The sequence below is a fragment of the Battus philenor genome, unplaced genomic scaffold (assembly GCF_028537555.1).
Source record: "Battus philenor isolate CCGP_79_NKW_IND1 unplaced genomic scaffold, ilBatPhil1.0.hap1 SCAF_5, whole genome shotgun sequence".
Taxonomy (NCBI): Eukaryota; Metazoa; Arthropoda; class Insecta; order Lepidoptera; family Papilionidae; genus Battus; species Battus philenor.
The window spans coordinates 2,522,318-2,548,515 of NW_027181715.1; the positions used below are offsets into that span (position 1 = coordinate 2,522,318).

General features: G+C 32.8%; 3 protein-coding genes across 6 annotated transcripts in view; all 3 read left to right on the forward strand.

Annotated features, from left to right (window-relative positions):
* LOC137929686 (uncharacterized) overlaps positions 1 to 15,091 on the forward strand; it is a 104,029-nt gene extending 88,938 nt beyond the window's left edge. The window contains exons 3-7 of one of the 2 annotated variants that reach the window (XM_068772744.1): positions 6,121 to 6,285; positions 8,426 to 8,609; positions 9,416 to 9,652; positions 10,231 to 10,386; positions 11,825 to 15,091. In XM_068772744.1, coding sequence (XP_068628845.1) covers positions 6,121 to 6,285; positions 8,426 to 8,609; positions 9,416 to 9,652; positions 10,231 to 10,386; positions 11,825 to 12,063 — 981 coding nt within the window. In that variant the 3' untranslated portion in view covers positions 12,064 to 15,091. The remainder of the gene's footprint in view (positions 1 to 6,120; positions 6,286 to 8,425; positions 8,610 to 9,415; positions 9,653 to 10,230; positions 10,387 to 11,824) is intronic. The other variant, XM_068772746.1, reaches the window with a different exon arrangement.
* A 633-nt stretch (positions 15,092 to 15,724) lies between these two features.
* LOC137929689 (zinc finger protein 431-like) lies at positions 15,725 to 17,388 on the forward strand. Its single transcript, XM_068772749.1, has one exon. It carries the CDS (start codon positions 15,814 to 15,816, stop codon positions 17,284 to 17,286), a length of 1,473 nt encoding a protein of 490 aa, XP_068628850.1. The 5' UTR covers positions 15,725 to 15,813; the 3' UTR covers positions 17,287 to 17,388.
* Positions 17,389 to 24,980: 7,592 nt separating this feature from the next.
* Positions 24,981 to 26,198, forward strand: part of LOC137929502 (uncharacterized) — a 146,536-nt gene continuing 145,318 nt past the window's right edge. For all 3 annotated transcript variants that reach the window (XM_068772483.1, XM_068772482.1, XM_068772481.1), the window contains exon 1: positions 24,981 to 25,324. The gene's annotated coding sequence lies outside the window, so the exon portion shown is untranslated. The remainder of the gene's footprint in view (positions 25,325 to 26,198) is intronic.

Sequence of the window (26,198 nt, forward strand, 5' to 3'; positions counted from 1 at the left end):
GCGACTTCTCTGTCTACCTAGTAGGAAATCTACCAACGCAGCGTCTACCGATTAGTGTTCGCCGACATTCTCTCGGTCCTAACGGCCATCAGTTGCACGAGCGATGGGTCCTTCCCACTGTCACTTTAGACTTGCAATTCTTCGAGCTATGTCTGTGATTGTTTTTCTGTAGATCTCTTCATTTATTCAGATAACATATACACATGAAGGAAGGCACTTTCGTAAACTCGCTTCAACTGTTTTGAACTTATAAAAAGTAGTTCTGGCAGCGAAGTGTTCTCGTGTTACTGCCGTATAATTATGACTGCACAATACGTACAGCACCGGGTAGGTTCAGCTTTATTTCGGGATGTACTTTGGAACAGGACCCGTGTTTTCGGTAGGTGATCCTGTAGCCCGGAGGACGATCACTGAGGAGATGGATAGGAATCCCACATAAGTTTCTGCTTTCCCTACATGTCAAGATATCTTGAGTCAAAATTAAGACAAAAATGGTGCCTTTGTTAAAAAAATTACAGAATCGAATACACACACTATCTAGTATCTCAAGGTGTTGTTACATCGAATATCGCACGTTATTAGTCAGTTGTTAACGAAAACTTCTTACATCCACTGTTACGCCACAATAACCGAGCGTCAGCCGAATGATGGAACAATGCTTTATCGTTTAACAGCGATTTATTTAACGAAACAAAGGTGGTTGCGTTGCGATGTTGCGTCAATTGGAACGCAGTCACGCGTATGATATACACTGATGTGCCTTGTATGTGTGAGTCACGCACACATTATTTTAAAGTTGTTTCTCTGCTTATGTTAACTTCTTCTCAGTATTTATCGGCTTTTCTCCTCATTTTCCTCCACCTCAAACGTTTTTGTCTAAGAATCTGGATATTTCCAGGTCAAAACGACACTATCCACATTTTCGGTCTACCTTTGCGTCATTTACCGGTTTTATCTAAGTTATGTGTCATATATACGGGAGGAACTATTTTAATCATAGTGCCATCATTATAATTCGTTTATTTTAACCGTAAGGCATCTACTGTTAAGCAAAGGTCTCCTCGTTAGATTTCAAACATTGACTTATCGACACCCTTAAAATGGGTCTATCCACACGTATATGTATGTCTGCTCTCCACTACAGAACCTGAAGGTTCCAGTCATTAACGGTTCTGTGCACTATGTGGCATGCCATCTGCCATTTCAAATTGCCAATCAGTTGGGATATGGTTCTACTTTCGTTTGTTTACAGATCTCATTTCTGATTCGACCTTGTAGACAAAACCTCGGGAATTTTCTCTATGGCCCATATGGCCAATATGGACAATATTGTATTCACATTTTAATTTGTTTTATACACGTTGTAGTACCCTACCAAGCGTGGCGATGATGGTATATCACCCATATAAACCTTTTGGGGAGGTCTATGCTTTGCAGTAGATGTATATGGGCTGAAACGATCACGAAACACTAACCATAAGATACACTATAATTATGATGGTAAACTTTACCTTTGATTCTATGCAATAACTTCCCTTTTGACAGGAAGAAAAATAAAGTAAATTACGCACATAAATATATTTTAAACTTAATGGTCGTATTTATAAGATTCATAATCAATTAACAAGTTCGAACTTACAAAATACTTAACAATTTAAATATTGATTCAACGTTGCCAGGCTGCGCAATATCGAGTGTATAACGATACCTTCAATTGCATTTGCGAAATATTTATTTTTAAACGTCGCAAAATCTGCAAGCCGTTCGTGGCCAGTAACCGAGTGGAATATTAAAAAGTTTATTCAAATCGAGTCACCTTCCGTAATTGGATACATCTGTACAATATTCATTTGTCAATACCTATGCAGTTGGAAATTCGAGTTAAACTTCGTCTACCTGTTTTATGGTATAAGAAAACTAACTTTAATATTTTTAAACCTATTTATGTGGTACATTACGTATAAAATATCTAGATATTTCATTAATAGCTGCAGACAGACTTCGTAGTGCTAAAATTTATTGTGCTTTCGCAGTAATATTAGAAAAGCATATTTCCGATTAACAATTATATTGATTTAGTTTTTTAATTTACAACGATTACTTACGAATATAAGTTTTATATTTATACCATATTTATTTTTTGATTTCATCTTAAATGTCTTGATTGACATTAAACATTTGGCAGCTACAAAGAGATGTAATAATTTACGTTGAAGTTTTTTTCTTTACCAATTTTCTTTCAATAAGAACTTTCTTCGTGCGTGAAAGATAATATTAAAATATGTTTCCGTTTTTTGCCCATAGTAACTCATTAAGGGATTTATCTTTGATATTCAATGTTAAAAAATACTGCAGTAGAGATTAACGTTGATTTAAGACTTATATATTCAACATACCAACTTGTAATATTGTTTTGACAATGACGAAAATTTATTAAGATGAGTTGATCATATTATATCGGTTGCGACGTGGCTACGGATGACGCATTCCCATTACTCCAGGAGGTCGGGACTACTTAGAAAACATTATGCTATATAAGCAGTATTGTCACATTCAACATTAATAATTTTATCTGCGACACATAAGTTAAGTAATTTAGATGTATTCATTTTTGTATTGATCCAATAATTTATAGACTAGTGATGTCTTGCGGCTAAAAAATTTAGTCAATTTCTGAGTTACATTGGCAATCTCACAGTCGATATCCAAACAGAAATGTGGTGATTATAGATGACCTAAAATAATTCACAAAGCCCAGCAAAATGGAAGGGTGAAGTGGTGATGGGTACGCCAAAGCGTGCAGAACACATGAACCGCTGAAGCAAGTACAACGTAGGAGACGTTCTGTCAACCTTATGGCGTGATGGCCTTGTTAAAGTCCTTGGAAAACGGTGGACACAGAATGCATATGTGTCACCCTGATTGGGCCGGTCGAAAGCGGACATATTCAGCAGTTGACATCTTATAACGATAAAATAGTTTATATTTACATGTAAACAATCGACACTAAAGTAAATACGTTATGTACGTTCTTATTAGTATTCAGCGAGGCGTTATGTGGAACTTTGTTGCCGCGTCCCATGTGTATATATATTCCGATATAAATATTCAAGTTTGTCCATCAACGTGTCTCCTGTCCGTTGATAGCTTTGTAGATTTTGGCTCTGCGTCCACGTAGGATCACTTCGACATTTTATCACGAACAATGTTGTATCTAAACAATTCAAAAGATACCTTTGTTGTTGTGACCAAAATAATAGTGTTAATCTTCGCACTAGCTGGAACTGTTAATGACGTTAGTCACTTTTATAAATATGCATATAAACAACTACAATTTTTTGTCAAAAAGGTTTTAGTTTTTCGAATCGAATTATACATATATTTTTGCAATTAACGAAAGTTGAACATGATGTATATATATATTTTTATCTAACTAGTCTAGGTCTAAGATGGTATATACTTATCTAGAAGAAACACATTTACTTTTGTCTTGAAGACTCCTAAGTTTTAATTGTCTGGAAACAATGACGCCAGCAAATTTTTCCACTCTTTGGCTGTTCGCACCATAAAAGTATTAGCAAAACGCTTCGTGCGGGTAGAAGGAATTTCAACCGTGTACGGATGTCGTAAATCCGTACGTCTTGTCCGATGGAAGGAAGGAGATGGAAGAATTATTTGATGTGATTATAACACGCTTTCCGAAATGCAGTCTGTAGTATAGTGATAAAACTTTCACCGATGCTCCAAGCTTCAGATCTTACCAAAGTATCGTTGCCTATCTGTTTTTTGGGTCGTCTCTATATGGAGTTCAAAGCTATATATACTATTTATCTAAAGTTGTTTTGTATTTTTTGTACATAAGTGATTTAATTTTTTTTGTCTTATTTTTTATTGTTAAGTGTTCATGGTCTCGTGAATTGGCTGAAAAAAAATGCTTAATAGTATCTAAGAAAATAATTCATATGTTAATGGCCAATATAAAATCAACAATTATTGCGTCGAACAAACAATTGGCGTTTATGACGAAATATTCATTGTGCCCGTCATCTTTGGATATAAGAACAAATGTCTGGCGACACATTGTTTCTGTTTTAAATCTTTTGTTTCCAATGACGTCATTAAAACAAATAATTATAATCGTTTTCTTTGAAACTGAAGTCTTCACTCGAATTTTAACCACATGTCTGCATGTTTAATTTGTTTACGTATGTACAAATTTAAGTTACCACAATGGTCAAATTAACGCGATAATTGTCAGCAATTGTTCAGTTCGAATAATACTTGTTCAGTTGGTTTATGACGGCAAACGATTGGTGGTTAGGTCTGTTACCTCTCGACTATTTTCCGCCAAAAGTTTGGCACAAGCTATGCATTGGTAATTACTATGTTAAACTTCAAGATAAAAATGAACGTAACATGATTTTGTGTTTTATTCTGTAGTAAATAAGTATTATTTTCGCTTATCATCTCACGTTAAAATAAACACTGAGTTATTTACTAATTTTTGATAGATTAAAACGATAGACCACTTTTCATTTTAAAATTAATAAAAATGGGCTCAATAATTACCATATATATTCGTACATCGATTATATATTCTTTTAAATGTTTCTCTAATAATATACATTGTAAAAGGCATGACGGTTTTAATGGTAAAGGATAACAATTTACGATTGTAGTTCGTGGATTTGATTCCGCGGAACCGCGTTTGCAGTTTTGCTGCTAGCCGATTTAGGCTTCGTGCAGTTTCATCTAAATTGAGTCGAAGTTGAGACTAGAAAATAGAAGAAGTTGAGACTAGAAAATAGGCTGGGTGATCGAACCTCAGTTACAACGAAGACGCACACACGTAGAGGGACTATACTCGTGTGGGTGTATAGTGTAGTAAATATGGTGTAGTGTAAGTTGAATGAAGCGAGGGCTACTCAGCGGTCGGGAGTGACACGGGCCTCTCCGGACCGCCCTCGCTTGGACGCGGGTAAGCCGGGCGCGGCCGCCGAGTCATGTGTATGTGATGATTGTTCTGTGCATCGAGACCGACGGGGCTCAATATGAGACGCATGTCCTGACGTTGAAATTGGGGCGAAATTTATTTAAATTTCGCGACAAGAAGCACCGGAGATTACGGAGTCCAGAACCGACATATTTAGGCGGCTTATGTAAAATAATCACGGCTAACAAACGTATAAGGATTCACTTTAATACCTAAGAACCTGCAATGTACCCTATTGTGAATAAACTAAAAGCTTGTAAAAACAAGTATACGTATATAAACATATCTAAATAAATAAAATTATAATACTCATTAATAAACATTGAAATTTGATAACCTCTTCGCTGATGATTTTGCTCGTTATATTTAATGACTTGGTTATTCCCCGTTGCTGGTTCTATTGTTATCACTTATGTAGCGCGATAACATAACGGGGAATACCCTTATATGTAAATATCGATAGTTTATAGATGTAAAAGCTTGAAAGGGTAGAGGCCTTAAAGATTGTCATACCACAATTCGGCTATTGTGTACAATACAATACAATACATTATCGTTATGTTAGTCAGTAAACTATCACTGCAAGGCATAGGACTCCCATAAAGACATCTAGCGACGTTGTGTCTATTTCTTTACTTGTGTGTTATACACCCCGATGTTATGTTTCTGAATTTTCATGTAATTTAAGAAGTAAATTTAACGAAATCTTGTAAAAGTCACGATTTTAAGTGATTAAGATTGGGAATAGAATAAGATACAATAAAGTTATTTAGCTATAATAACACCGAGTAACAATGGTATCCAAATTACAATAATACATAATCGTCTTAAATTAATAAAACATTGTTAATAAACTAGCGAAACTATCTACATTCCTTTATTACATTATATGAATTGTTCGACCATTTGTTAAGGGATATTTGCATATAAGGACATGTTTGAAACATTCGTAGCTTTAAATTGAAAGGTTCCATTAAACAGACGCTGAATACAATTCCAGTTTGTACCGAATTGGATTCTTCTGGTATTATTATCCTGAACTACAAAAGTCTTCACTGATTAAATCTTCTTAAATGGATAATTATAATTATACGAATTAATAAATAATGAATATTATTTTTCGCCAGGAATCGTTGGTCGATTGGGAGCGAGGTCTGACGGATCTTCGTGATGCGCCGGCTGGTGCATCGGGTCGCAAATGGAGCGCGCGGAGCCCTGCGCATGCGCAAGACACCGCCAACGACGGCGCAGCCCCCGTCGCTAACGGCACCGACTCCTGCAAGATGCTCATCGTAAGTATTCTTTATCATGTCTTTAGGAATTTCTACCTGTTCCACTTCTAGGGGCCGTAAATACAAAAAATACATCACATGAAATTACTCTTTCATAAACAAACCATTTTCAAACAAATCAAAGTAACCGTTATATCTCAAAGAATTAGCAAGTTGAAGGGGCAGAAGGGATGCCATATAGCACATAGAATAGAAGGCCGGTAATCGCGTAATACGCCACGAGAAGAATACCAAAACAATCAAAGTCAAAATCAAAATTATCTTTATTCAAGTAGACCAGACTCTCGGTGCTTGTGAACAGGGAACGTAGATGGCGGAAGAAAAGCGTTGTGTGAAAGAAGATTTGCAAAAGCATGACCTAAAAATACATTTAGAAGAAGGAAAGAGTACGTGTGTCCCCTATGGGACAAACATACTCCTTATGCCATCATTTCCCGTAAATCTACGGTACACGTATCGTTTTATTTACAAAATCCTTTATTTAAGTTTAACTCTGTACCAGTTACAAGTTGAAGCCTACAAGGACTTCAACGTTTAACCTCAAACCGCAAGTAAACAATAAAGTGGCAGTCAAACACTAATATCACTTTAAAGGAAGTGTTATTAAGTTACAGTGCGAAGCGAACCACGTCGAATTCCTGCGGTTATCTGTGCGCTAATAAAGACAAAAAGAGGTTCTATTTCTAGAAATAACATCATTGTATTCATATCTAAGATACTGAATAATTTCATAGTTGTTATGTATAAAAATTATAAATAATATCAATTGATTATACATTCGTGCAGTTATCATTGCTTAGTATTTATGAAGGTAATATCAAGTTTATTGTTGTATTTTTAATACGGTCTGACAGATTAGCAAGATTTCCTTATACATGGTGATAGGTAGTAGGTGTAATTGAAGAAATGAATTTAGAATCACCCTGCATTATTCTCAATTTGAAATATGTTACTTTAATTTATTTTTTATAACGGAATCGAAAACTCAATGACATTTGGCAGTACAAAATCTGCAGGGACAGGTAGTAAACTATAATAAAGTTCTAGTAATTCTAATTTTTAAAATCTGTTTCTTTCAATATTATCATTGCGTTATTTATTATTTCTGATACGATTGATTTTTAGGTAGATATGAACAAATTCATTCCTCTAAAACTGTTAACCAATAAACAACCATATTACAAAATTGTTTAGTGGAAATCAAAGTCGTCATAAGTCACACTTTGATGTGAGTTTCAGTGACGTCATCATCTTCATCAAATTCTTTCTTTTTTATTGTAACACGATATCTACTCGCACAGAGTAACGTTAGATATTAATTGAGTTTTATGAGAGCTACAGTTAATTGGGGTTAAGTGGAATAAGTCCGTCCCGGCGGTACGCAATTCTCGGGAAAAATACTTTAAGGAAATATAAAACAACGAACTCCGCTGTCTAAAATAAATAAATTCATATTTATATTCTACTTTGCTTGATTTTTATAAGCTACTATCCGACATGGAGGACTTCTTGCCGCCTAATAAACAGTCAACGAATAAACCTGAATTCACATTTAAAGATTTAATGAAAAAAATTTTGGGTTAAATTTTGTACACATTTTAAACTCTTAATTTTTGGATTAATACTTATATTAGCGTTTTTAAGAAAACACATTCAAAAACAGAAATATTATAAAAATTGGTCACGCCGCTCTTCGTTTATTAATGGTAAAACTAACACGACTTGTTTTACACATACAGAAGAAAACTACAAAATTACAATATAATATGAATTCATACGTTCCTATTATAATTTTTGTAGTTACTTCATAATTATTCCCATATTTGCAAGCAGCAGTGATCATTTTATAATTCACCAGAACCATATGGTTTTCTCGATTTTTAAGTTACTGGTATATATTAGTGTGTAGTGTTCACGCTCCGTATCGCTGGCCACTACGACCACATTGCCACTTTCATGTAAAATAATTCTTGGGTATTCGATTTGAATTCGGACGCCAACAGGGATATGGTCGCTGCCATTGTGTTTGGGTCGTGTAAAAAAATATTTGATAAATTTTGTATTGGTGAAGGTTCTGCAGTTTTAATGATAATGATAGATAGTATTGTTTTAAAATTATGTTATTTTTTACTTTTCATAGTACATCGGCGATGCGAAGAATCCAATATGGCGGCTGTCGCTGTGTGGCGGGAATGCGGCACAAGTTGCGGCGAAAGCGGGTACAAAACTGCTGCCGCCGAAGATCAAGATAGTATGGAACCCACCTACCACACCTTACCAGCACACTGAGAAACTGCGTCTTGTGGTCACCGCTGTTAACAGTGGTAAGATTTATTTTTAATGTTTTTATAATTTTCGAATTACATTCATCCACTGTCTGGTCATAAATTATAATTTTTTTTCTTTTTATATATCCTCCAATTTTTTCGGCTTAACTCCCGTTGCCGATTAATTTTGACGACGGTATTTCTATTTAAGCTTGTAGATCTTGCGAAATATCTCGACAACAATTTCTCTTTTGAACTTGTTACTTTTGGATTAGATCTCCTAGGGGATTACAATGTGAATTTTAAATTTAACCCGACTATTTTTTGCCTGATTCCGACTCGTAGTTAAGGTTGCAAATTATTCGGAAGTATAAACTCTAGTTATATACTTTTGCTTATCACTTGATATACCTGATGATTGTTTATAGGTGTTAACATTTTAAATTTCGCATAATTCACCAAAAACAAATGGTTACGGAGATAATATATAACATTTAGATAATATACTAAAAAAGAGGTTAAAGAATTCGGATTACAAAATATTAATATTAAGTATTTTTTTAGTTTGTAGTGCCAGAAGTAACTGGCCTGTCGTATTTCAATAGAAAAAAAAATTAGATAATTATAAAGTGTGTTTGGAAATAGGTACAAAAAGATAAATGCTTTTTGCAGACATAGGAGCTGTATACATTAACATATATTAACCATTTCATAGCTTTTACAACCTATAACCAATCACAATGTATACTTTATTTGTATCATTATTACATAAACGAAAACTTTTACGATATAAGATGTAAAACAAAACGAAAAAAAATTACGAACATGGAACAGAATTAAGACTGAAATTCGTAATATTACAGGTGCGATCTGTAACAACGAAACACAATTCATCTGCGGTGTCACTAGCCTGTGCATCTCGTCGTACCTGGTCTGCGATGGCGTCCGCCACTGCCCCGGCGGCGAGGATGAGGATTCGAGCGCGTGCTCCCACAGACGCGACCCCCCGTTCCTCGAGTTGCTTCGCAGATTCGCCGCAAGGAACCAAGAACTGTTGGGCCTGGACCAGTCGGACGGGATGACCAAACCTTCCGTTATAAGTGAGTTTAATATTTCAATGACTATATAAAATTTATTTAAGGAATTTCAAGTTATTCGAGACACACTGTTAGATTGATAAAGTTCAGATTGTGTAGTTACAGATGTAAAAACCTTAAAGGGGTGAATGTATAGCTTTTACCAGCAAAAACATTCACATCTTTAAAGCTTTTACATCTATACAATCAGGCTGTATTCAATGTATGTTGTACTATGTCGTCAGTAACCTTAACTAACATTTATATATTTGGCTAACGCTTAGCAAATTTGTGAATAAAATAAAACGGTTTAATGCTTATTAAATATGATGTTCACGCGGCACTTCTTAACTCTAATCATACAACACAGCTCAACCGCCTAAGTGACGAAAGATCTCTTCACCCTTCCTCTATTTGGTATCTTAAATAAAGTAATGGGCCGAATTTACGCCCTGTTTACTTACACACAGTTAACTGTAAAATTATAAAGGCAAAAAATAACCACTCAAAACTTCATAAAAAAAATTACTAATTCCCGCCTAAATTTTGACAGCCGCTGTCAAAACGACTAGCAGCGATAAGTTCGTTTTAAATGAGAGCAGGAGATTTGAAACTTTCAGTGAAAATCGGCGAGAGTGAGCAGAAAAGTAACGCGTTCTCGGAGTTCGCCGCCGCGCTGAGGCCTTACGGGCCGTGGAGTTACCTCGTGGTGGGCATGCTGGTATGCGCCACCATCCTCATGTTCTGCTTGGCTTGGGGTAAGTTTTTCTACGAGATATTTTATACATTTTGCCATTTTTATTACGTGCATATATATACATGAATATACAGGAAGTCGTTAATAGACATAAAGGAATATACTTATTTTTAATTTTGTTCGAACAGTTCTCTACTCTGAATTCCATTGTTTATCTCGTTGCACATTGACGTTAACAGATTTTGCCTAATGTCAGATTGCATAGCACTAAACCTCTATACCGTAATCAAGTTCAGGCTATTATAGTTTACTTCATCGGACTCTTTTCCTTATCTCCTATCCTATCACCTTCTTCTTCTTTGCAGTGGACACCATACCGCTGAAATTATGATGATGACGATTGAATTGCAAATTCTATTCTCTTTTGATATTAAGGGTATTTACAAATCGTCCCTATAAAAAAATGGAAATTACAATTTTATTAACACAAATATGTATGTATATATTACATTAAACGCAACCATAGTTTTTGACAATACCTTAAAATGATATCATAAAGTTGTAAAACTTAAAACTTATTCATGGCTTTATACAATGTACTTAGTTTATTGCTTTTGCCTACGCTGAAATAAAATAAACCCCATTCTCAATAAAGACTCAATTGCAAGCCATGCGTGATAGCTAACAATTAAGTCGAAAGAGTGTTGTCCTCTTAATTCAGTATATTAAGTCTCGTTGTTGCCTGAAGCTTTTTTCTCTAAATAGTGTCTACTATTGGTGCATTTACCCTACAATTAAAGCGAAAAGTTTAAGAATTTTTAGTTTTTATATTATGATGATTATTATAGATGTAATTTCTTATTTAATTTTTTATCGAATGTTCGTTAAAAATTTGCACGCGTTTGACAGTTCACTTTGAGATTTTTCATGGCCAAAACACTAACGGTCTGTCGCGTCAACTATTATGTTTTAAAAATAAAACGTAACAATGTAACTGTTGTTTTAATATATATTTGAATTATAAAGTGTAGTATTTAGTTTTTAAAAGGAAATATACCTATATGGATTATTAGATTATTAGATTTATTAGCGTAACTAATAAACCATCACCAGGTTTTATAAAGATATAACATTTGATTGTTAATTAAAATAAGTTATAGATTAACCATAGATTATATGTCTTGAAAAATAACTTTTTTATGTGACAAACTTCAGATTCTGTTTTAGTGACTTTCAATATTTTCACGGCATATAAGCTACTGGCTTCTACTAAGACCTTTTTATGTTTTTAAATTGATTAGGAGGGACACAGAAAGCAAATCACAGACATTAATTTACAGAATTTAATTTTGTGCGCGTAAATGAAAGTATAAATAAAGAATTTTATGTCTTATATGGGCTTAGGATGTGACAATATATTTATGTCTGTGTCCTTACAAATTAATATCGATTATTGTTATAATTTTATGTTGTTGCTAACGTAATCAATTCGTTATCAGAGTGCTGCTGCAAGCGTTCGAAACCATCGGACACGCCGCTCAACATGCCGCCGTCTTGCATCGATATGCCGCCGACAGTCACCGTCACCGCCACATCGCAGCAGCTGTTCACCGCCTCCCTTCCCCCCACTCCGCCCGAGTACGAACCTCCTCCTTCCTATTCCTCCCTCTTCCCTCGTGCCTTCAAGTCCTCCCCTACTCCCGTACCACACTGCTCCCACCAGGAGCCGCCGGACTGAATCGATTCCTCTCATAGTTTTATTTAATTAATTAGTTTTTTTTTGTTTTACCGCACGTTGTGGACACCTGAAATCCTCCATATTTAGTAACTCATGAAAGCAAATAAGATCTTAACTAAAAACCGCTAAACCATTTAATTTTTGACAAATTATTGACAGGGCAACAACTTGTAGATATACACTTCCTTTAATAATATACCAAGCTGATATTTGAATGACACTACGATTATATTCATCGATCACCCAAATGACGTTCGATATATACTTGTGAAAGGTTGACAATATTTAATTAGTGGACCCAAAAACACCCGTAACTTAAGTTAAAACCTTAACTTGAATTCAGTTTAGTAAAACTAAAGCTATTATTTACTTAAACTTTCATACAGCCATCGGTTTCTCATCAATACACTAAAAAATAATTAAGAAATCTGTTTAAAAATGGAATCCGATTTCGCGATTATTGTAGCCATTTAGAATTTAAAAAAAAATCAGTGACGCCATTAGCCTAAAACTGACAAGTCAACTTAAAAAAGTTGAATTGACGTAAATATTGACATACGAGTGCGCTGGCAATGTGTAACTTATGGCATTATTTCAACTCCTTACCATCGGAAGTCAAGTTTAAATGACATCCTTAACGTATTCACAGTTTACTTATTTATTTTAATAAATATGTCAGAGAAATAGACGAAGTTGTGTTTTTTATGAAGTAATATCACAAACCAGATAGCGTATTCCGGAAGCTTGAGCCCTTTCACCGAAAAAGCTGTAACATCCCTACAAAGGCTAACATTATTGACTTTAAAGTGAAACCACAAAATGTCTCTTCCAATACAACACAATTTTTTATATCAATATTAGTCGCTTAACGCGCCACGGAGAGGACTATCCTCGGTATTTCTCTGCGACTTCGAATCAGGAATAAGGGGATCCGTAGATGAATAAATAAAACCAAAATAGTTCAGCGGATTGGCAAACTGCTACTGAAGTAGCAGTAACAGTACAGTTGGCCATTGGAGTCCGGCAAGCGCAGCGACTTTATTAAGGTTGTTGGAAGACACTAGATGCAGACCAGACCGGTTTTTTTTAAAAACTATGGAGAAGGACTTTTTATACTAAAAGGCAGTAGTAAATTAGCTATTAATAGATGCAGTTCAATTACGAGGATACTCAATGCTATTTCCACCATGTCTTCTGCTATGTAAACACCATCATTTCAGCTGAAAGAGGCCCACTGCTGAACAGATCGTTATAGTTGTCAAAAGACGTTGGTAGCAAACTGCTTCTTAACGGATTTGTCTTAAATTTTAAGAGGAAGCCTGTATCCAGCTGTGAACGTCTTACTCAAAATGATGATAAACTATTTAGAGCAGAATGAACAAAAATGCAATTTTATTGCAATAGATAAAACAAGTGGTCTTATTGGTATTAAACATTTGCACTAAGTCAACCAATTACCATTTTCCATCACCATTTTCGATATGATAGAGTTAGATTGCCGACAATTATAGCAAAGTTGTTTGCTTTTAAATATACATTAATTATGGTAAATAAAAAAAAATCTTTCATGTTTTACTAAATATTATGTTTTCTATAAGATATTACAAATAGTCTTGTAATGAACAAAATGTAATTCTACTGTATGAAAATTCATATAATACTCTGATAACTTCTATTTATGTGGACGTGTTCTTTCTTAATATCGAAGGACATTTGTTCGACTGACATAAACGAAGTGACATTTTCGCGAAAGAAAATAACCTGAATAGCAAAAGAGAACATTGCAATTTATAGATTACATTAATGTTTAAAAAGTTAAATATAAAAGGTCATTTCGGACTCGTGTCTGATGGGCATATGTTCGTCGGTGGAATGAGTAATTTTTGTGGACAGAATGTCAAGAAATATAATATGTGTGCGACAGCCCCTCATAATAAGTTATAAAAACACATTTTTAAGTGGACCATAGTATAAAATAGCTGAAAGCCAAAGCATTATAACTCTTATTTCAAAACTGGAATGTTATAATATTTAACACAATGGTTCACTTGCGCCGCCACAACGTGCGTTGTAATTTAATTTGGGGGCCATGGATGATAAGTACAACTCTGTTCAGTTTGCAATTGATTGAATTTATCTCATGTAATAGTTATGGGACCAAGGTTTTATTAATGAACGATTGTTTTAATTTACGTCTGAGAATTGTGCCTTAGTTATAGTGTAGATAGAGATTCAAATTTATATCTACTTAAAAATAAGCGGTGTTGCCAGTTATAAAATAATTGTTTTAACGTTACCAATCAGATGGCAAATGGACAATTATAGAAAATCACAACAAAGATCTTATACCCCTTAACGTGTGTGTGATATGAAAATATTCCTTAATTATAAAATAAACGAACGAATAATTTGTAAAGGGAAGAATATTTGTGACTTTGATTTTAGTATGACTGCGAATGCAATGATTGACAGTTGAAAGGGGGCTCAATATAATATAAATGTTATTGTAAAACTTATAACACTATTGTATTAGGATGTGTAAAAGGTAAATGGAATAAACATTTAAATAAGGTCATACTATAAAGGTCCCATTTAATGTAGATTTAGTTTCATGTTATTTTTTTTAATTAAAAATTTATGAATTCGTAAACGTAAGTTTTCCATTGTCATTTATAATATCAGTTAATGTCAAACCTGGCTTTTCGTAAACATACGATATACCGCGTATACTAAGTTAACTGCTTCTCAGACATGAAAAATTCGGTATCCAATTAAAGGGTGTGATTTTAGAGTCCCTAGTGTTTTCGTAAATTTTGTCAGGGATTGTTATTTTTACATTTAAATGACGAACTAATCAGGTGTTTTAAATATTTAATTGGGACACTAAAATTACCCCCTATTATAAATGTTTTACTAGTCTTCTTAGAATCTTAATGTTTTGTATTTTTAGGTATTATTTTTCATTAAGCGTATAAGTTTGTTAGATGTAAGTTATCTTAAGTATAGAATATAATATACATGAAAGTGATATGTATTATAAAAACATGAATATATAATATCTATTTATTTTAGAACACCGTTGTTTTTCTTACAAACACCATCTTTTACACAAAAAAACATTAAATAGTTGTATCCTAAGAAATCTCTTAGATTGTTTAAAATATTTGTCAGTTTACACTAGTAAACTGTGTGAAAAAGATTTTTTTGTTAAACCAAAGTTATGAAAGTATTCAAAATATATTTAGATGGGAACACAAAATACTAATGAATCGAGACGCATAACCACCCTAAAAGAGTCAGTGGTTAAAAGTACTAAAAAAGGATATATAAAAAATTTTTGAACAAATTCATCCATAAATGGAATTTTATTTTTAAGTTTTTATTATTGACTATGTTAGCTTGATCCTCTAAGTAGCCATTTACGGAAATTCATGTGCGATTCAATCCCACTTTTTTAAGATTTTGCAATGTAAATTGTTTTTTAAGTTAATCGAATAATTTATTACTTATAAATCTGTAAAAAAAAATATTAATCTATTTTCTGGCAGTAATCATATTATTTTATTTTAAGCAATATTGTCTCATAGTGGCAAAAAGTTCAGAGCATGTATGATTAATACAAAAAAAATTCTGTCAAAAGACGTCAGATGTCAACGTCAATTACACCAGTTTATCGTACTGAATATAAAAAAGTAGTTAAAAACAAATTATACAAAACATCGGAGAATCGTAAATGAACAACGGAAAAACATGCCGGTTTGTCGAGTATGCTTAAAAAAAGGAATGAGAAAATTTAGGTCATTGTCTGAAATATACAAAAATGCTTTACTTTATGATCATATAAACATTATAACCAACGTCGAAATTAAATTAAACGATGGATTACCAGACACTATATGTTCTACCTGTTTTTTGGAATTGGAAGCTGCTATTAACTTCAAGGAGAAATGCGAAAGTTCTGATTATGTTTTAAAAACCAGAACTTTGGACAAAATTACTGGCGCAGAAACAATTTCGGAGGTTTTAATTAAAAATGAAGTACAAAGAGATGAGACCGATGATTTAAGTGATTTTAATGACGAATTAACTGTCTCTGTTCAGTATTTGGACGATGACTCTATAAAAAGCGAAGTGAAATTCTCATTGTTTAATTCTCAAAAAATAAAGATAACCGAACCGAAAGTAAATTACGCATCAACTTCTATAAATCATGCAGACACATATCCACAAGTTCAATGTCACGATTGTGGTTCCTATTTTAAAAGTAAATGCAAATTAAGAGTTCATTGGAGAAAAACCCATTTGCTGAATTCCTTGGTATGTTCTATCTGCAAAATGGTTTTTAAAACTTACAAAGCTTATCATTCTCACAAAAAAATGAAGAGACAAAGTTGTATTGTGGCTGGAAGTGGTATGATTAATATAATAGGCATTGGAAAGGCTAGAATATTCAATTGTAAACAATGTCCATATAAATCAAAAAGAATGAAAGACATGCAAACACACATTGTGATACACAGTGGTGACAGACCATTCCAGTGCGAAATGTGTTCAAAGAATTTCACACAGCTGAGTTCTCTGCAGGCACATAAGGAATCTGTACATAAGAAATATATAGTGGAAGCCACATGTCAATTCTGTGGAAAATTCCTTAAAGGCAGGAGTCAGGTGTATCGTCATCTTAAAACTCATACAGGAGATAAAGTCCCATGTCCTGTATGTGCTAAGATGCTAACTAAAAATTGTTTAAGACCACATATGCAACGGCACAGCAAAGTAAAGTCATACACATGTGAAATATGTGCTAAGTCATTTTACACATGTGCTGAGTTGTGTAACCACAGGCGCTCTACACATAACACTCTCAAAAAAGTTTACAAATGCGATCTTTGTGAATATAAGGCAAACAGATCAGACGCATTAAAAAAGCACAGAGGAAAACATACAGACTTAAATATCCCATGTGTAACTTGCGGTATGTTCTTTATGAATAAACAAAAGCTAATCTTACATGAACGAATACATTTTGATGAGAAAAAATACTCATGTCCTCATTGTGATGTTAAGTTTCACGGAAGAGATTCTGTACGTAAACATGTTAAAGTGAAGCATAAGACTCTAGCATTAATAAATAATAAATCTGCAGCAGTCAAGGTAAAAGAAGAGATTCATGGGGAACTACACTATTCTGATGCTTTAGAGATTGTATCTTCACCTATTTAGAAATACTGAAAATCATAATTATAAAAATTGATGTTGTATATATTTGTTCCTGAATTAAAGTTTAAAATTAGTGTTCCCTAAGAATATATTAGAAAATTATGTGAAAATAGAAACATATAAAGTTATTAAATTATTCTCTTTAATCATTAAAGAAATCATTAAGCTTTTTGTATATTTTATTTCCTACAAATTAACACATATATGTCTTATTGTATATGTATTTTATACACTAATGGTTGACATTGTGGTATGTTCTTAAACTAACTTGTAGTCCATGTGACACTATTTATTATATGTGTTACCACACCTAAACTGGCATCGCCAGTGTTATGATATCTTCACTTATTTGTTATGGACTCGACAAACCGTCTGTGTGATCTCTCGACTATGTGTCATAACTTTGCGTCTATGTATGTCACATCTCATCGCCTCTGGGTAACATTCCATGTGGACCTAGCAGTGTCATCATCACCGTCATGTCAGCCGATAGACGTACATTTCAAGTTATAGGCCTCCCCCAAAATCGCAACGATTACCTGTCTTGCGCTACCTGTATCCAGCCAATTCCCTCGACCTTGACCATATCCTCGATCCACCTACTGAGGGGCTTATATACGAAGCGTCTACCGGTGGTCGCCACTCGAGAACCTTTCTGCTCAAGTACGTGAACGATCTGCTCCGCTCAGTGCCAATGGGTGGGCCAGAGGGGTTAGACGAGGAATTCCCAATGTGTTTCTTGAATATAATTGAATTGAGGTTGAAGTACATACAGAACAAAGCATATATTTTTCTCTTTACCTTATTTAAAAAAAACTCATACACGGTGTTTATGTTCGGCAGAGAATGTGGAATTAAAAATACTTTAGCATGGAATTGATTAAAAAAAAACATTTAATGTTTATGGCTGTACGTTTATTGAATAAGTTGCCCTTGTCGTTAAAAAAAGTTAAATCTTACTCTATTTTTAAAAGCTAATAAAGCTTCACTATCAAAGTAAATATTTTATCTGTTAAATATACTTTTGCTTATCTCTCGATGTATTTATATGAATATATTATACGCAGTTGTTTTTATGACATGTATTAAAATGACTCTCGGATTTACAACCTTCTTTAACTAAATTTCCGCTTCTAATATTCGTTAAAAAAGTACATCCAGTGCTTTTTTGGATTAGACCACCGTACTTCTTCCGTCAATTTCTCACTATTATTTTTTTATTCCTGTGTCTTGGTATTGAGAAAAAAAAACTAAATAAATTATTAAAACAATTACACTATTGACAGAAAATGATGTGCCTGTTGCACCTATATGACCAATTATGAAGTTTAAAAAAATGTAAAGCATGATATAGATAATACATTTTTAAATAGCGTTACGAGAAATTCGATTGTCGTTAGGTGCTATTAACCGTTTCAGCTTTTATAGCAGTTATTTTTTTTTCTCCTTCACTATAATTGCGTGTACAAATTTGTTATTATAATTGAGTAACCGCTCTTGCTATTATAAGTGTCTACTGCTACTATAAAATTGCAACTATAATTGCGAACATAACGCTATTATGTAAGCTATATGTCAGTGACCTGATCTTGATGTCTATTTTTAAATCGTAACGATTTTATCTACATGTTATATACATGGTGATCAGAAGGAGTTAAAAACCAATATTTTAAGAAGTGACTACTAGGGTGGAGGCATTGTTTGATTTTAATTTACAGCGTGTCCTTAACATTAGACTGCTGTACAATTTTTTGCATTACAAAATCAATAGGTCAGCCTATTTCAATGTTTATTAAAATATGTTTCTTTCGATTTTACAACTCTGAAATTTCATCTAAACACGCGGTGGATTCAATTTACGTCAATTAGATATCTAATCCATCGTAAACTGTGAAATAGCGAAAAAAATTTTGAATTTGGAACAACGATTCGTCATCAGGTTCGTGTAGGGTAAACCAAAATCGGAAGTAAATAATGCTCACCCTCAAAGTTTACAGACGCCCTTGTTAAAGTCTTCAGGAGACGCAAAATATATGGAGAAGGATAATGTCCAGCTGTGAGCAACCTTCGGCTGAAGTTGTGACGATGGTCGTATGATTTGCCATAAGTAATGGTACTATACCAAGTACATTCGTACATAAAGTACCCTTCGAAAAGACTTGCCGGAGGGGGACAAGATTATTTTTGTCCTATTATTATTTTACCTATTCTACTAGATCAGCTTGCAAGATCTTTCGTCGGCATTTTGTCAGCCGTAAGACGTTCTATGTCCTATGTAAAACCTTCCTTATATATTTATAATTACCATTAGAACCGGTAACTGGCCGATCGTTTGCTAGAAGTATAATTACAGAGTTACTCCAAGCGGCGTCATCGTCAACTTATAAAAGATGTCTTACCCCATGCAATGTATAACATCACAGTTATGTTTATTATACGTGTATCCTCTAGGGAAATATAAGATTAAGTGAGATTTCTGCTAGATTATACCCCAGTGGTAGTCCTTGATAAAACATAAAGCATGGGACTATGTACGGATCCCTCTGTTGTTTATTTGGAACGCAGAGACGTTTCTAGAAGAACTTGCACCTCTGAGTGTTGCTTCCCTCCCCGGTTCATTTACAGCAGTATCCACTAAGACAAACTTCACATAAAAGCTGAAGAAATGCAAGAATGCAAGTTGAAGTGACTATATTGTTGGATTACGTGATTGGGAGATTTTCTGTTCTAATACCAATCTTCATCACCTACGATTCTTTACATCGGTCACTGTAATGATTGTGAAAATCATCGCTTTTGGCTGTAATAATTAAAATACGCTTTTCACTGGCATGTGAAGAACATAATATCGTGTAATATTAAAAAACGTTAAAAAAAATCCGTTTTTTTTTTAATCTGTCCCACAGGGACACGAGCAGTGGTAACTCAGCGGTAAGGAAAAAGACTTGTGATCATAGGCTGCGGGTTCGATTCCCGGGATTCAATTTTAAATAGTTAACACTTTGTGCATTAATTATATAGGGTTGTCACTGCTCACAAACAAGTTTTCAGAGCATGCACAGCAGCGTCCTCTACGTATCACAATATCAAACTGCGATCGCCAGCCCGCCTGCTTAGCGAGGTAATTATGGTATATATATAAATTTTTCTTATATATAAATCTTTGGTCAAGGCCTATGCATTTCAGTGGGCGACTATGGGCTGAAACAACGGGTGCACTAACGTTAAGTTTGTCATCCAGAACGACATCTAGATAACGGACTTTACCGTGTTACTTTATTTAGTTAAATGATTTTTTATAAATTTAAAATAAACGCGTACCATCCGTTTCCGTAACTAGACAAAAATGCAATAAAAATTAAGTAAATAAATTTTTATCATAAAGATTCTAGGATTTGAAAGTTTGAATCAACTACATTGGTCGACATCAGACGGTAGATCGTTTTTTTTCACATATAAATCAGCTGGTAATCTGTTTCATGTAAAATTTTGGTGTATAATCGAGTGTGCAATGTCTTAACTATAAGTGTAAGTTATTTAAAATAATTTTCTTTTGCAAGTTACAAACTTATTACAAGATTGTAAGTCGGTGACACGCTTTAACTCGATCTCCATGCTTCTAATTGATCATTTAACTTAATACCGCTTATGAACTTGATTTTCACCCACTTTAAATTGTATAGATCGAGTTATGTCTCTGAAACTTTAAGATAGCATATAGATATAAATGATACGGTATATTATGACAAATATGATTTATGTTACTCCTGAATCTAATACGTATTATTCTAAACTAACATCGTATGAAGTAGAACTTCCTTTAAATTAATTCCTTTGTAAACAACTTTAATGTACACTAAATTATTTAATTATCAATATGAAGACTGACCGACGATTGTTTTTTATTTATACAAGTAAATATCATGGGGTGGCCAAAAGCCTTGATAGCATGAGCCGCATATAATAATGTTTTAAAAAGATATTATTAATTTTAAAGTACAAAATATATATGCATTGAAATTAATATTAAAGTAATTAAAAAAATTAAACTTACGAAAGGAATCAGGAATCAGTCAATTTTTTAAAATATATCCTACATAAAAATGAAAAGTATGGCGCGCGAGCCGCAGATTTTCCACCCCTGGAATTTATAGCAATCTCTTACAAGCTAGTTCGATATTCGCAAAATAAAACAACATAAAATAATATCCAATTATAAATTAATTAAGAAAAAAAAATAATAGAATAACTTTTACATGTAAAACCAAAATAATAATAATATCTACTTATATAATAATAAATTACTTATATCATAAAAATTTACATTATATATAAAAATCAAATATTATAATATAATTTAAACATTAATTATATATATAATTTAAACATTATTAACATAAAATATAGATAATATAGAATGATTGGTTGTAGGTGTAAAAGTTTTCAAGGGGTGAATGCATAGAAGATTTGTAAGCAATTTCGATCACTCATTGTCCCTACAGTGATCAATATAAAATATATTACATTAATTTTTTTTCTGTTGGAATGAGACATGCTAAAAAAATCGGGCACTACAAAGTCTGCAGGGAATTATGGTAAAAAATGAATTCCCTTTATCATCTCCGGTTTTTTTATCACTAACTGTGATAATTGTAGAAACCATGATCACTATCGCCTTTGCCTCTAATTATTTTTAATGTGTAGTAATTAAAATTTTGAAACCGATTTTCTTACTGTATTATTATTATATTATTTATTATTTCAAAAACCATTAATTATTGTGTAGAGTTTATCATACATAAATTCACCTCATTAAAGCTTTTACATTTGTGTACCTATACGCCTTCTGTTTAACACCCTGTATAAAATTGTCTTTATAAAGTTTTAAATTTTTAGTTATTTAAATGAGATTTCATTACGTCATTAATCCTATTTGAGATTCTACAGTCTTAATATTGATTATTATGTGCCTAGAACAGTAGGCTATATTCGTATGTTGATGCGCGCTGTTAGCCGTTTTGGCTTTTACAGCTTCATCGGATTCAGGGATCGCGGATCCGAAATCCGTGAGCTAATAAACTAAAAAAAAGAACAGTTCTGCGAAAGGAAGGACAACATGTGTGACTACGATGAATCTTTTTTGAGCTAGAGCAATCATTTAATCAAACAAAAATTAATAGAAAAACCTTATTACGAAAAAACCTTACTACATAGACATTAGAATAAATTATTCAAACTATAGTAATTTTTTTATAACTTCTACCCCTATTATCGGTGGACAGGATCTTTATTTACATCGTAATTTTCCACATAATTTTAATGAATTTCTTTTTACATCTTTCCTCATTTTTATTCTCTTTTCCGTCTCACCTGATTTTAAGCAACAACAAGGCCTACGATGTCATTTGCTCACAAGTAACCCATTCACTCTTGTCTTGAAGACTCCTAAGTTATAATTTTCTGAAATCAATGACGCCTATAGATTGTTCCAATCTTGGGTAATAGCACTATAAAAGTATTAGTAAAACGCTTTGTGCGGATGGAAGGAATTTCAACCGTGTACGTATATCTTCTTGTCCGATAGAATAAAGGAGATGGAGGAATTATTTGGAGTAATTACGACGCACACTCTCCAAAATCCAATCTGTAGTAAACTGATAAACTGGCAACTTTTCTCCGATGCTCCAAGCTTTGAACCTAACCACAGCATAATTACCAATCAGCCTCTTGGCTCGTCTCTGTATGGAGTCCTAAGCTTCTAGTTGATACTTTGCAGATCAAAGTTGATATTTCTTTTAATTCGGGAAGTCATCTGACTTGTATAATAAGTAGCGTAGGTTACATAGATCCATAAGAAAATCGAACACATTGATATTTCCAAGGCGGGTTGTGTGACTTCACGTACCACGCGTGACGCAGGGGATTTTAGAGTCGACGCGTTCAGTTTTGCGTTTGGAAAAGTTCAGCATTGATTGGTCGAGAAAGTTGCCACAAACTGTTTAAGATAATCCACGAAAAATCTTAAATAAAATACGAACATACATAACAAACCGATCAATGAGACGTAATACCAAGAGGATAAAATTGTGAATAAATTTCTTGTCAAGTAAAGAAAATGTCTTATAATTTACTAATGTGGCCTTGAATAAAAGAAATTACCATGGCGTTAAATACAAGATTTAATTATCTATTGAAGCGTACAACATAAAAATTATTTCTCTACAGATATGTTGAATACGGTTATTAATTTTCCACCGACGCGTAAATACCTAGAATCATCTATACATAGGTATTGAATGAATAAATTAATTTTCTATTGACCATACGCGAACTAGTTTTCTACTGACGCGTTTAATGCAAATGTTATGTGAAATGAATATAATGAATTTAACAATTTTAAATTTAAATTTGGAAGCTTGAGAATCTTTAGCAAGAAAGTATATAAAACAGGGAATTTCTCAATGAACTAATTATTTCAATTTTTAAATAAGATTATTTGCAGAATGTTTCGCTATAGACTAGGCTATAAATAATCAGTATGTATAAAACTATGTATATTTACATACATATACAATTAATGTTGTATAAATAAATAAATGAAGAGAAAAGTCGTAAATAAACAGTTATTTAGTGTAACTGAATTTCATTAAAAGTATTGAACGGTCTTTATAAATGAATACATTATTCATTTAATCGGTTTTAAAAACTTGAATGTGTTATTGATTTTTGAAAATTGCTAGATTCGTACCGCCTAAAACCGGTTTTCCCGAGTCCCGGTAGCTCTGCACTGTTTGTTTCAAAGAGCTACACGGCAGAAGAGAAACAATTTTAGATAATTATTTAAATTTATACATTTTATGAACAAATGACGAAGTAAAATGTGCGTTTAATATTTAAAATAAAATTTTATAATTTTTCTGAAGTTATGATAATCACATTATTGTTGTGTCAAAAGACTTCAAAGATTTGTAAACTTCAAAATAACATTTTGCTGTAGGCGCTGGCAAACTTGACACTAACATTTTAAAATGAAAAGCAATTATATTTCGTGCATTAATTATAATAGACCACGTGAAAACTAAAGTATACTCACTTTATACTGCAGAAGACAGGCCTTGTTCGAACTAGCCGCCATCCATAGGGCTTTGTAAGATTTGCTGACTATTTGATATTAGAAGATATTAAATTTTTATTTCATATTGTTTTAACAAGTTACGTATGTAAATATTATTACATTATCATAACATGATATTGTCACAAAAAAACATTAATTATAGAACAATGCTATTTCCTAGAACAAATTATCAAGAAAAATGACGGCAAACTTTTTATACGGACGCTTCAGAATAAAAATGGATATAAGAAACGACCATAAAGAATTCTCGTTTTTTTTTTATTAAAACGGATTTATGTGTTTATCTAAAATTAATTCACTTCGAAATATTTCAAATTGATAAATTTGCAAGTATTTTTATTTAACATAAAAAGCAGTAAATAAAAATACTTGAAAATTTATCAATCTTAAATATTGGACTTTAATTAATTTTATTTACAGTTTTCTTTTATATATTTATTTGGTGTTTGAGGTATTCGCTCACCTTCGAATTTACACGCATGATCTTTGCCTCACGGCGCCGTTCGCTAGCCAACTTAGCCAACACCGCCATTTTTGCTCCAGTCCAGTTAGACTCGCGTCGTGTATTGAACGTGTCAACATGGCCGTTGCCGCCAAAATGTTCGTGAATGAAAACATTGTGTATTATATTTTACTGTGCTCGTTTAATTGACTTTAGTAATTGTGTGCTTAGTAGAAATTGTGTTATTTTAATTATTACCAGTTAATATTGTTAAGAATTAAAGTTAAAAAGTTTTATTTCCAAATTAGTTTGTTGGTCTAAAAGTTTGTTGCCTACAAGGAATCGTTGATTGTGGTGGGAAAATTGTTAATGTGCAGTTGTGTTTATTTTTTGAGTATTGGATACTAATTGGACCGCTTTTTCATTTCTTTGATTTAGCGAAATTGTATCGAGAATTGATAAAGGTAGGTAACGATAACTTAAAATTGTTTTTTACATATCTTTTATATAATATTATGCGACTTTGATCTTTCGTTTATTTATCATATATATCATTGTTACTTTCCAAAACACATTTCAACTTATACACACGCCTATTATTTTATTTTTTAATAATTATTAACTCTAATAGTATGTAAATTAATCATAAATATTTTTTTAAAATTAAAATATTAGACTAGATCCTTCTTAGTAGGATTATAGAATTAAACCTATTTGCATAGGTTTCCCTTTGAGGATTGTTAATGTAACACGTGTTAGCAAATAAGTTGCGAGAATGTTGTCTTTGTTATATTTGTATTAATTAATTTTCACATCTTGAATTATGAACTACTATTTCTGGTAGATTTCGGATATAAAATACTTCATTACAAGGTACTTTTATTTAATTTTTGAATAGCGATTTTATTACAAATGGCCGGAGACAAGCCTAAAAGACACCTGACGATGATTTCGATTTTTTTTGTGGGGGGTTTTATTTACTTTGAGTAGAAACTTGCAGTTTTACCAAGCATTAGGTATATATATTTTATAACGATTAATTTAATTATTATATTTATATCGATTAAATACCTACTTAGAACTTAGATCCAAAATTAAATAAAATCTTTTTTATTTATAGCTAGCATTCGGTATCGTGTAAGTTCGATGTATTTTTTATCAGACTAAATATAGATAATAAATATTTAAACATTCACATTTTAAACAGTCAAAATCTATAATTGGCGGTATATATATACGTAAGGGTAGCAGAAAAATCTTGTGTTATGGTTTGAGACCACCTGTAATATTAATGCAGAAATATTCGAGTTAAACATCTTACAAGCTCCGGAAGTTCTA